Here is a 12500-nt window from a genome sequence, read left to right on the forward strand (position 1 = left end):
CGTAGGTGCTGCATATGAACCCTCAACTTGCCCAAAGCTCGCTATCAACATGCACCACACTCCAAAAATCTGCAACAAGAGACAAATATATATCCTATATATATCACCCAACAAGTTACAGAGAAGGGGTAAATAATTCATCAAGATAAAATCAATTCCAACGAGAGACGTAAACAAATAGAGTTCGAATAATTACGTTGGTGATATCCAATCCAACGATCTTGTCCCTCATGTGTTTTGACCAGACCTTCGTCAGCCGATTCTCATCACGTCTCATCACGTTAATCACGTAACTCTCAATGCCATAATGGAGAACTGCAGGAACAAAAGTACTTCTAGAATATTTGCTACCATGTCTTCTAACCGCAGAGTACTGATTTTCTAGGTTACCTACATTGAAGATCAGTTCCTGCGGTTACTATATATGTCTTGTTTATTCCGTCTCGTTCCACAGTGAACGATTTGACACCTGATACAAAACCCAGAGAGGAGGCCGAATAATGTGTAGTTTTATTGGCCGAAAAGTTGAGGATGCTTCTTCCACCTTTCCATGTGCATCTGTGAATGACGGAAAGGCATTTTTACGATGTATTACGAGGCATTTTTTTGACAATATTCATTGCCAAAGTAGATCTATACGAAGCGCGTGAAACTGATCAGATACTACTTACTGGTAAATTAGCTGCGCTCCACAAAAACCTTCTGCTTCAAAGAGAAACACTGCTCGGCCTTTCACTATCATGGTTCGGTTTATGCTTCCGTCGCTACCTAACTGTAAATATAAATAATAAAATATATGTAAATATATGTAAAAAAAAAACTATGTATTCTTATCCACATTTAAGCGAAAGGACAAAAATTCAGTACCGATTCTCTTACACTAAAAATTGTAGTTTTCATGTTGCAACTGCACTGAATATCACAGTTCCTCAGAGCCAGAACAGGTTTGTTTTCTCCCAAAAGCCCAAATGTCATTTTTCCAGCAAAGTCCACTTCCATACTGGCGAATTCTTCTCCATAGGACATCGTCAAATATAAGCCTGGAAAATTAGAATCTCCGAATTTTATGCTAGAGACTATTTTTTTTTCCTGTATAAAAATCAAGGACACCGTTCTGTTTGGAACCATAGCGTATTATCAAGGAAGACGAACAAGCTTACATTTCCGTGGGTCATAAACAATTTTCCTGATCACCGGATTGTCAAAGAACTGCCAATAAACGAAAGAGGTACGCTAATGTTAGGATAACGCATTATGATCGGTTTATTGATGAAGAGGTTTATTGTTAAGCCACGTCCACACGGTCGAGCTGTGCCTGGCAGGACAAAGTCTGCAGACTATGCCCGCGTAGGTGTCCACACAGCTGTCTGTGGTGGTTGGAGGGCAGCCGGCCGCCAGCAGTTGTTGTGAGCGAGTGGTTCATTACGGTACGATCACCTTGGTTCACGCCATAGTTCGAAAGAAGATCGCACTATTCTTGTCGTGACCAATATGCAAAGTACTCGTGGACATGTGTACTAATAACGTGTAGTCAGTGGATCTGCCTGCACTTACCGTGCGTTTGGCAGTGACGAAGACGATCCATTGGCGCCGGGAGCGGACAGTTTGATGGTTTGCCCGCTGAAAGTTTACGTGGCTTTAGTGTAAATATCGACAACACGTTTAGCGGGGTTTAATATATTGCATATATATTTACTAAAACACCGAGATGTTTTTGAGAAACTGGGGAACTGCACCCGCCCAATTATCCTTCCTTCCCATGCCTGCTACACAGCTACATAATATCAGTAATTTTGCTAGTATTGTAGGAGTATAGGTGGTTAAATATTTGAACCATTCTTTAATGTTCTTGGACATTATGCATGCAATGTTTATAGATTAAGTCTAACAATTAATATACCAAAAAAAAAAAATAATAAAAAAATAAATAATAATAATAGTAATAATAATAATAAAAAATAAAAAAAATCAGGCAATACTGTATCACCAATGGTGGTACATTATGCTAATTTTTTTCTCTCTTTTTAATGTGTATCTCTGTGTACAGTGCAATAACGCAATGAACGAAATTTCAATTCAAAAATCAAATTTGCTAAATTGCTAAATTATAATTCCTGTCATTGGTCCAGGATAGCTAAGAAATACTGGCCATGTGTAGCGTTTTTGTAGATTTTTATTTTTATTTTTATTCATGTACTATCAATTGGCTAACAAAATCGAATGCACTTATTTACCATTGTACCCCAGCCATTGGCATCTACGAATTGTTAAATATCCTAAATTGATTACTAAACTCTCAAAACAAGGTTTCAAGGCGTCAGTCTACTTGAAATCCTCTTAAATTGGGACTCGTGAAGGGAATCTTCTAGAAAAAAAAATCAACCGACCGTGATTAAAAGGACACCAGAGATTAACACCAGGGGGCTAGGATAAACAAGAGAAAAATCTGGGATTTGTCTCAAGTGACACTTTTTACTCACCGCAAGCGAGCTTTAGATTTTCACTGTGGGTATTTTCGAGTTGCATGTATAGCTCATTAAGTCTGGTACTTTGCTTCGAGATATGATTGGCAAGAGTAGACATATTGTATTTAAGTCCAGAAAGTTTTTGCCCGTTAACCGTTCCTAGGATCTCTACAGCTGCTTTAACTTCTACCGATTTCTCGAACGTCTGTTTGAAAGAAAGATAAGTGCTTGGTTAGGATCAGTCTCGCTTTCTTGGTCACAATCTTTTAGAATAAAACTGAATTGCTCAACTAACCATAGAACTCCCCAGTGTTGCCTTCCTGTCCTTTCTGACAACGACTTGGCTTAGTTCGGTCAAGTCCACTCCATTCAGCACAGTGGCTTCGATACTTCCCATTACAACGAGACCACCATTCAACGTTTTCCAACCAGTTATAGTTTGCTGGGCTCTTCCGGATTTGAATACAATATTTGAAAGAGATATGTTATTGATTTTGTTTACCACTAAATCACCTGGAAGACAAATGAATTACAGTTTTGATATAACTGCTGGCAAAACATGAACAGTGCTTCAAGAGCCCGAAGTTAATTCATGTATAGACAAAAGTCCCATTTTGAATTAAAAAAAAACTTGGAATAAATGAGACATGATCGTATCTATATTATAATAATAAACTTTAACTTCGCACCTTCTACTTTTACATCTTCAAAATACAGTGACCTCGAGATGGTTCCATTGTCATTGGTCGTGATACGGTTTGCAAGCAGGTATTCCAAATCTACACCATCTATAAGTCCATCTACCTGCAGGAAAAGTTAAGAATGCAATTATGAAAACCATTTCTAAAAATGATTTTGACTAACTTGGACTAATTTGAAAGATGACTAACCTGAAGTTCGGATACAGTGATGGGTGCAGTAAATAGAAGGTTATTTATTAGCCTGTCGCGTTGGGAGACCACCACTAAATTTTGCACCGACACATTTCCTATTGTATCTGCAAGGTAAGTATGCCAAAGGTCCAGATCCAGTACTTTTTCTTTTTCTCCTCCGTCACTACCAATTCGTTTGAAATCATCACTTTGTTCAATCTAATTATAAAGTATAACATGAAAGTACTACTCGACAAAAAACAAAAGGTACGACCACGAAAAAAACACATCCTTATACTCACCAGCAACACGTAATGAAGTAACCGTTAAGTTATTAGAAAACATTTTCCTGCCGGTGATGTGGTAGAGACCCCCACTTGTCAGCACTGCCTTTTCTTTGACCTCCGTCACGTTTAAACCGTCGACCAGAACACCATCAAGACCCAGACCAAAAAGACTAGTTCTTACGGTGAGTTCGTTGACTTTTAATGCCCTGGTGAACTCTATATTACAGTTGATAACCTGGGAGCAGGACGAGATAGTGTTGCAAGGATTGTTAAGAATGAAGGTTGTGATTTCGGGTTGAATTTGTACAGGTCATGGATGCTTTTACCTCATCCCGATTGCTGAAGACTGTCTTGCTGTACAAGTGCTTTATGTCAATTCCATCAATACTACTGCTGCTGAGGTGGGACATCCTAATATTTGTTGCGAATACCGTTTTTCCTGTAACAAACGTGTACATTTTAGGGTAAATGCACTTTAGAGGATTTTCCTTATCCACGCAAACACAAACAGAGAGAGAGAGAGAGAACACTAACCAGTTATGTCCTGTGCTCCATGAATTTCGACCAAAGTGTCTAGGAAATGTAGGAGATCCAGATCGTTGGGTCCTGCAGTGATTTTGTCCATTAGGATAACATCCCCTTTCACCAGAAGCCGATTTATAGTCACTGGTCCGTGGACCTCAATGACACGATCTTCTTCTAAGTATATGGCAGATCGATTAAGCTGTCCGAAAAATGCAAATTCATGATTAGGCTAGTGGAATATAACAAATTCGTGATAAATTCCCCCACCGACCTCAAGAAAAAAATATTAGTGATGCTGTCCAAAAAACTGTTATTAAGGTGTCTAAAATCTCGTGATCCAGCTATTTGAATATTCAAACCAGTGACTACATCCCAAAAAAATCAAATTCGTGATAAGTTTTCGAGAAAAAGAAGGATAATAGTGATAAAGATTTCTAAAAATACAAATGTGCAATTAGCCTATAAACTTTATGATCAAAAAGTAAAAATATAGAAAATCATGAAAATTCAATTAGTCAAAAACAGAGGATAAATTGGAAAAAACAGTTTAGTTATGAAGTTGCTTCCCAACACAAAGGACACATTTTAAAAACTTCCTCATTGACTTGTACTTCCGTAACCAAGTGCTTTTTTTTCCCCAATGTACCAAAATCTTCCCAGAGCAAAAGGCTGAACCCAGCAACCAAAACGGACCTCGTGGATGTTGCAGCTGTCAAGAACACCAGTGGTGGATGTCACATTGTTCAAGAAAGTGACATCAGTTTTAAAGAGGACGTGGTGTGGCACATATCCACCCTCATCCACCAGCAGAATACTCTTGACATCCACTCCGTCAATCCTAGGTGCTGTTACATCCTCTGTCGAAATTTTTTGATTTGGTCAAAACCTGTTACATTCAGCAATATTAGACACACACATTAGCAACCCATAATAAAAAGTGAAAGATTTCTTTGTTTCATCTATCTACCCTAACGATGAATAATGACGAGCAGTCACAACGCAAAAGAAAAAAAAAATGCAGGCCTACTCACTCGTATTTATATCGCCGTTGATGAAATACTTGCTGTGAATTGTCTGTTCAGTGCTGGAAGTCAGGATCCTAGAGACAAGTCGAGACATGTTAATGTAGTTGATGATGGCTGGGTTGAAATCTCCTAGGATAGAGACAGGTTTATGGAACTTCTTTTTGCCGGTGATTATTCCGCTGTAGTTCCGTGGCACGACCTACAAATGAATCAGTGTTACACTATTATTATTAAAAATAATAATAATAAATAAAGAAAAAAAATTAAAAAGGCGTGCAAACTGTTTACCTTCATTAGATGTTTCGTCCAATTTTTAGAATTTACTAATCTTAGTTCAAGAGACGACATAAAGGAAACCCCTTCATTGACTCTGATTAACCCTGTCAATGATTGAGGTTTCTCAGAAACCTTCTTGAGGCTGTGTCTGACTAAGTCTTCCATGTCGATTCCATCAATTGAATCTTTCACGTCGATACACTTAGCTGTCGATATCAAAATATCACCGAGTTACGTTACGTCTTTCTAAGTGTAAAAGAATATGAGCAAATTCAATGCAATCAGACGTATAGGCTCACCTACGGAAGGTATTAAAAAACGCGCCATCTAACACTCACTCCAAACGCCCCCTTTAAACAGCAATGACCCATTAATGGTGGCATTCTCCTTACGCAGTACTATATCAACCACTGCGTCCTCTATGACCATTCTATTAAGTCTTCGCACAGTTAGGTTAGATTTCATCATCTTGACTAGGGTGGCTGTTGTCTTGTCCGTGAAAGTCAGACTGCCTGTAACACAAAGACTTTACAACAAATTAAGCACGGATAGAGTTCATATTTTCTTGAAGAGTTCAATCCTTTCTTTTGGTTCACTGTCACTGAACGGATACTTACCGATGTGAGGGTAGGATCTGTCTAGCCTCATCAAATCTGAAGACACATTCCACCCATTCAATTTTCCACCGACTCTCAAATCATACTCAATCGTTAAATTCGAGAAGTTCTGAAAAGATATGTGTAATACATTTCTAATATCCAGCAGCCAAGAATATATACACCCCTGTAAGAGATTAAGGAACATTCATCTTTGAATATATACAGCATTTCGTTGTTCTTACCATCGGCGCCGTTATGATTTGGTCTCCCTCCAAAAACACCACTTTTTCTTTCAAAGCAGAGACGTCTACGCCATTTATAGTGCCGCCTTCGAGGAAATTGACATTACTATGTACTGTCACAGGTGCCTGTAATATATTCATTGTACAGCGTTAACAGGAATCAAAATGCATTTATCTATTAGTTTTTCCTATTTCCATTACGAATATTTAGATCTTCGTAGATTTTACAAACTGATGTTCAACCTGAAACACGTATTTCCCGCTGATCGACTGCTGGTCCACCACATTCAAATAATTCTCCATTTGATGGTAATTAATACTCTTCCCAGTGACAGGCGCTCTGAAGTAAAGTTAAAACAAAAACATTAATGGTTCTTCCTCTTGGAATTCTAAAACAATATCCAAACAACTTGCCAAAGAAGACACACTTGAAGACAGCTGATTCAATGCGCAAGGATGACGGAACCAGCTGATCCGAGCCCTTCGTCCAGTAGCGATCCTGAAGACCATCAATTCTTAAACGATTAATCATCGGTACCGTCAGGTTGCCAAACACCTGTAATGTAATCACCTTTTGAATCTTGAGAGAAGTTCTTCTTTCCAATTCAGTGGGAGATGAATGAGTAGTAGTCATATTGACATGTAATAAAGCACTAGTTATTGGTTATCAAAAGGCGCGTATGATAAAAAACATACATGGGACAAAGTTGAAAAGTAACATCCCTATTGATAATGCCTCAATACATGTCTCAATACGACAAGTTACATGAATGAATACAATATCACAATTTAAATATATTAAACCTCAGTTATACATGAATTATATCTTTGAATGTGCATATGTGAGCCCATGAAGATAAAAGTTGTACATAGTAATACTGCAGCTATACACTGTCTAAAAGAGTGTCACGAACAGGAAGCACATAGGCTTATAACTTGCATTGTACAACTCATATGGGACATGTACAGGTTCAAGTACACTGGTCACGGTGAACATGATACATTTAATGGTTACCTTATATCTTATATTGTTATATTATGCTGTACCTCACGGTAATTAATAATTCTGGTAAAACGTAATCACTGATTATATATCCATTAATACCTGTACCTACACTGGCATCATTATGCACAATGAAAGCAATATAATAATTTGCAGTTGCTGATATATCATGTCTACACAGTTTGTGGATATGTTGTTCAGATTACACGTGTCAAAGTATCATGTTGTATGGCTCATGACACTGTGTGGATTAAAGTTATTTTTGTGTTCTTCCCCATCACTATCAGCAAAAAAGCGAAGATATTTTTGCAATTCAAGAATCTAAACCTTAATCTCACTCCAAGACCGAGAATTAAACACCTCTCCCACCCTGGAGGACTTCCTATACATAATGTCTGTTTTTTTCCCAACTTTTCCCAACTACATTCTTACCTTGAGTGGATTTGTGAATCTGCAGTCACTCTTTATTATAAGACTATCCATGTTATCGCGCAACAAGTTTCGTGGGTCAATGGAGTTAATGATAGCGCTGGGAGTCATCACCACTCCTTCAGTGCCTGTCACAGTTATATCATCACTGAACGTAATGCGACCTGCAAAATACGTTGGGCGTTTAGATTCGAACCTACTGTAAATAATCGAAATAGTTTTAGATATACACATCTTTGAAGAATCTCAGGGATGTTGATTAAATTTGTGTATACCCTAACAAATAATACACCAATTCCCATTTCAACATGAATCCTAAGGTTATTCTCTAATGAAATCAATTTGATTTGCATTTTCTTTGCTTCGCCAACTTCAACATTTAACAATAATTACCTTCGGTAGCTTCGTCACCGTCAACTAACATAACATCTTTACTCATTTTGATTCCATTGATGTCAGAACAAATTATGGCCGTTCTCACAGAGACGTTCGTGAAGCGATAGAGCCCAGTTATGACGTCATTAGAGGCATCGCACACAATGTCATCCCATGTAATGCCATTCACTTTGGGAATGTTGGCACTTCCAGAAATACGTAAGTCCGTCTGGTAGGTTATGTTGCCTGAGAATATACTACCGATTAGTCGCTTAAGTTCTTAGGTTATTGCATTATTTGCAATAAGGATTAGCTGATAGGAAGAATTTACTTTATTTTTTATAGCATCACTAAAGTGTTTCTTACCTAATAACATGAAGTTTCCCGAGGTTTTCACAACGGACTGGTAGAGTTTTATCATGTCGACGTTGTTAACTGTCGCTACGTCAACATTGCCCGAAACGCTTACAGAGTCCAGTGTGTAGTTCCCTTCTAAAACGTGGGTCTTGTAGAGGTTTTTGTAAACAAGGCGCTCGGCTAGACTTGATAGGTCAACCTACAGGAATAGTAGTACCTTTCCATTAGCTGATAGACCAACTCTCCCTGAGAAAGAATACAAAAAAATCTACTTACATCATTAATCAGCGAGATGTTGGTGTCCCGAAAAACCTCAACATTCTGGAAAGTCTTTTGATCTACAAACGTGATGTTACTGTTTCTGGAAACTATAGATGACGTGTTTATCGCATTAACCACCACTGACGACCCTTCGCCTGCCGAACCACAGATGTCCCCCACCTTCAGGTTTGCGTACGTGTGGCACCCTGTCACTTCTTGCACAGTCAAACTCTTTCGCATATACTCTGGTAAAAACGGTTGTTAGTACCAGTTTAGTTCTAAGGTACTTCTATGATACCCACCTATTCAGTAACACTTATTACATCAAGGTTTCACATTTACATGAATACAACCCTGTCAAAATGCGTAAACCAATACAACTGAAATGTTTTAATGGGTTTTGAGAAACATAAATCACTAACGATTAGTGGAGAAGCCATTGATGGTGGTGGAGGACGACTCGCCTCTCATGACTAACTCCTTGACCCTCATCGTGTGGAAGAAGGTGGAACTCGCATTCTGGTCTTGCCCGTCCAGGAAGTACATGCTCTCGATGTCCAATAATGGCGCACCATTCAGCTAAGATATGCAAAAGATATACGTTCTAATTCCTCCTTCGGTGGCACTAAGAACTAAATTGTGCAAGGAGAAAATAACACAAACAAGAAATCATACTGATAATGAACTCACTTCTGTGATCTTCAAAGCATTCGATTCGAAGAGATCAGCAGTGATCGAGTCAGTCATGAGACGACCTTTGATAACCTGGTCCTTCGAGTGATATAGGATTTCCAACAAGTTTGACTGCACAACCATCACTTCTTCCTGGTTGAGAGGGATGGTAATGTTAGGCTCCTTCTCATCAAACAAAAAGACGTTTCTATTCTCACATGAAGACTTACTTTCAGTTCTGCTTTTCTGGAGTTGAATTCATGTATTGTTTCTACATTTGGAACGGCGGTTTCCCTGGTAATGTTGACTGTATGTTGGATTGTTGTAGTGCCGTTTACAGTCAGCTCACCAATGAATGATATCGGTCTCGTCCAAGACTGAAATTTGAGACGAGAAGTTGGCAGGAGTTGAGTCCTCAAAACAGTAAAATAAAAGCAGTCTCAATAGTAAAGGCACATACCTGTGATGTGTCCGTGGTCAAGAGACGATTATTTCTTAGGATGTCCTCAAGTTCCGAAATGATTGCCTGTCTTTCTCCAAGTTTTTTCTTTAGTTCGGAAATACAACCATGAACAATATCAGGACTGTCTTTTTCTAAAGCAGAAAACAAATATTTCTTAATACGGAAAGCGGGTCAATTCCCAAAATATATGAGCAAATCAATTAAGAGAGAAGTAAACCATTTGAATGATGCCCTACGGAAAGCCAATTTTCCAGCATCGTATTACCTAGCTTAATTTGTTCCACCATAATAGATCGAAACATCAACGTTGTGTTGCCCGACTGGTTCTCACAAATAAACGCCATCACATATTCCCCATTTATATGCATGACCGAGAGGTCTTCGATGGTAGAGCAGTCTACTTCAGTGACAAACGTGGAGACCAAATTTGCATGTATGTCGTCTCTGTACATTGTTATCTTTCCCTGTGAACAATTGCATACAGAAATAGACTTTGAAAAATAATATTCTTACACACACTGCATATGCATACCATTCTTTTTTTTTCTGAATACTCACACCAGTGGTAAGAATTAAAATATTTTCCATAAAATCCAAAGTGAAGGTTTGGACACAGCTGTCCTCTTGTATCAAAGTCTCTGTGGACAGCACCTGCCACAACGACAGGCGACCATCTAAAAAGATATAGAGATTATGAATAAATTAAGCAAACTAGCAATGATGTGTCATCATTTTCAAGTTGGAGTTTTTCATCAAAACATTTTCAGGGTGAATTTATGCTCAAATGAAAAAATATGAATCTTTTGAGATTTAAAAGATATTGTACAGTTGGATACAGAAATCATATTCCTCCTTCGTCCACTTTGCCCACACTGTCCCAGGTGGCCATTGCCGCACGGCAGGTCACACAAATCTTAAAGTCGAAGCAAAGTATGTAGACTACCATTGGACAGATAGTTAATGCAGTGCTTGTTCAACATATTCAGACTCACTCTCTCTCTCAAATCTGTATTTTCTTAATTAGTAATTTCCTAAAGCCTCGATCGATTGTTATTGTAGGGGAAAATATTGTCTGAGGCATCTTTTAAAAGGAATTATATTACTAATTGTCGGATAGTGATGTGAAGCTTGGGGTACGGTTACTTTAAATGTGTGTATGTGTTTGTTTGTGTGTGTGGTGGGGGGCATGCCTGTCCCTTTGCATATAATGAGCAGGCAAATTACTGAATGGGTACTGCACTGCACATGCAAAATGGGGTTATATTTAAAACACTCCAAATTAATTAAAAAGATTCCAGTCTTTTACAACTCGACCGGTTGAGCTTCAGCCTCTCCCCACTCTCCTCGTTCAGCAGCACCCATCCCACCTACACTGAGACTCCCATTCCCCCACCTACCTCAACCCCATGTAACATGCATCACGGAAGGGAACGTGCGAGGGGCATCGAGAGTGGAACAGAATTTTTGTCTCCGACTGTACATATGAGAATCACAGAATTTTTCGTCGACCGTTCATACTAACCGAACCACCGGTAGATCTTCGGCGACGTATTTTTACTCAGGGTTACGATATAGTGCTCCATTTCATGCTTCTCTTCATAGTGTAGTATACCATAAACCTTCGAGCCATGTAATGTATAGGCAAGCCATACTTCTCCAGACAGGATATTGAACTCATATATGCATGTACCCTCCTGGATGTGAACAAAAATTATTAATACAAATTGTTGAAGCAGTTCCCACTCAGAATTTTATAGACTCATCTATTTATATTCAACAAATTCGAAGTATAGGTATTGGAAAGTAGGCGACTTACGGAATAAGACGAACCAATGACAAGATAATACTTCCTTTCTCTGTAGCGAAAGCCAGTGATGTCGCTAACCATACTGGTTTCGAAACTAACATGATGGTCTCGATTGAAAAACTGTCCCTCGAGCCTATAAAGTCTGGAAATAAGGAATTGATCAACATTATCGCAATGGGTCACAGCGTCTTTCTTTCATTCTCGTGTATTAGCAATAAAAAGCTGTTACGTGTTGAATATGTTGGGATATTGTATATATCCGCTATACAAAGGTGATTCATGTCTAAATGAAAGGTTTATGTTCGATCCCTGAACAACGAACCTTGGTTACATCTGAAGACGTACAACTTGGCGAACTAAAAACCAACCTGGATTCGGCAGGGACGTCGCCCACCACGCCGTCCGCCCCCAGCACCAGCAGCACCCGCCCCCCCGCCTCGAACATGTGCAGCGCCCCCACCACGCCGTTGCACTTGAGGATCTGCCTCTGTTCCACGGCCCGTGAGGCAAGGTCCACTGCCATCATGGACACCACACCACTCTGGGATGAGCCCATTGCTATCCACAATGTCCCGTTGCTTGTTACAGACTGCGAGTAAAATAATAATAATAATAATAAATTTAAAAAATAATAATAAAATAAAAAAATAAAAATAAATAGTTCATAGAAACTATTCAATCTTGTCTGTATTATTTACATTTATAATCGTGTTTTATTTACTGAAGTTCAATACCATGTAAACCATTTTCTTCTCCTGCAGTTTTGGTCTTACATTAGCAAATTGAATCAGATTTCACACAACCTATAAACGTGATAATCAATATTTCTTAACAAGATAAAA

At 38.7% G+C, this 12500-nt stretch overlaps 1 protein-coding gene across 3 annotated transcripts in view; it reads right to left on the reverse strand.

The window, feature by feature from the left end:
- The window catches only part of LOC122249022 (uncharacterized), a 13989-nt gene that overhangs the window by 1311 nt on the left and 178 nt on the right, over window positions 1-12500 (reverse strand). For 2 of the 3 annotated variants that reach the window (XM_043009515.2, XM_043009514.2), the window contains exons 2-34: window positions 12027-12247; window positions 11668-11800; window positions 11374-11545; window positions 10410-10525; window positions 10117-10315; window positions 9849-9982; window positions 9619-9765; window positions 9407-9541; window positions 9139-9295; window positions 8732-8961; window positions 8465-8654; window positions 8117-8344; window positions 7727-7887; window positions 6720-6847; window positions 6535-6631; window positions 6292-6417; window positions 6068-6176; window positions 5789-5962; window positions 5463-5656; window positions 5181-5373; window positions 4843-5006; window positions 4159-4348; window positions 3951-4063; window positions 3640-3859; window positions 3356-3462; window positions 3155-3269; window positions 2761-2978; window positions 2481-2670; window positions 880-1040; window positions 672-772; window positions 395-558; window positions 197-315; window positions 1-69 (exon numbers count right to left, since the gene is read on the reverse strand). The exon at window positions 1-69 is cut by the window's left edge and continues 27 nt beyond it. In XM_043009515.2, the coding sequence (XP_042865449.2) occupies window positions 1-69; window positions 197-315; window positions 395-558; window positions 672-772; window positions 880-1040; window positions 2481-2670; window positions 2761-2978; window positions 3155-3269; window positions 3356-3462; window positions 3640-3859; window positions 3951-4063; window positions 4159-4348; window positions 4843-5006; window positions 5181-5373; window positions 5463-5656; window positions 5789-5962; window positions 6068-6176; window positions 6292-6417; window positions 6535-6631; window positions 6720-6847; window positions 7727-7887; window positions 8117-8344; window positions 8465-8654; window positions 8732-8961; window positions 9139-9295; window positions 9407-9541; window positions 9619-9765; window positions 9849-9982; window positions 10117-10315; window positions 10410-10525; window positions 11374-11545; window positions 11668-11800; window positions 12027-12247 (5175 nt within the window). The remainder of the gene's footprint in view (window positions 70-196; window positions 316-394; window positions 559-671; window positions 773-879; window positions 1041-2480; window positions 2671-2760; window positions 2979-3154; window positions 3270-3355; window positions 3463-3639; window positions 3860-3950; window positions 4064-4158; window positions 4349-4842; window positions 5007-5180; window positions 5374-5462; window positions 5657-5788; window positions 5963-6067; window positions 6177-6291; window positions 6418-6534; window positions 6632-6719; window positions 6848-7726; window positions 7888-8116; window positions 8345-8464; window positions 8655-8731; window positions 8962-9138; window positions 9296-9406; window positions 9542-9618; window positions 9766-9848; window positions 9983-10116; window positions 10316-10409; window positions 10526-11373; window positions 11546-11667; window positions 11801-12026; window positions 12248-12500) is intronic. The other variant, XM_043009516.2, reaches the window with a different exon arrangement.

The sequence above is a fragment of the Penaeus japonicus genome, unplaced genomic scaffold (assembly GCF_977035675.1).
Source record: "Penaeus japonicus unplaced genomic scaffold, GWHDUDI00000001_assembly GWHDUDI00000003, whole genome shotgun sequence".
In the NCBI taxonomy this organism is placed as follows: domain Eukaryota; kingdom Metazoa; phylum Arthropoda; class Malacostraca; order Decapoda; family Penaeidae; genus Penaeus; species Penaeus japonicus.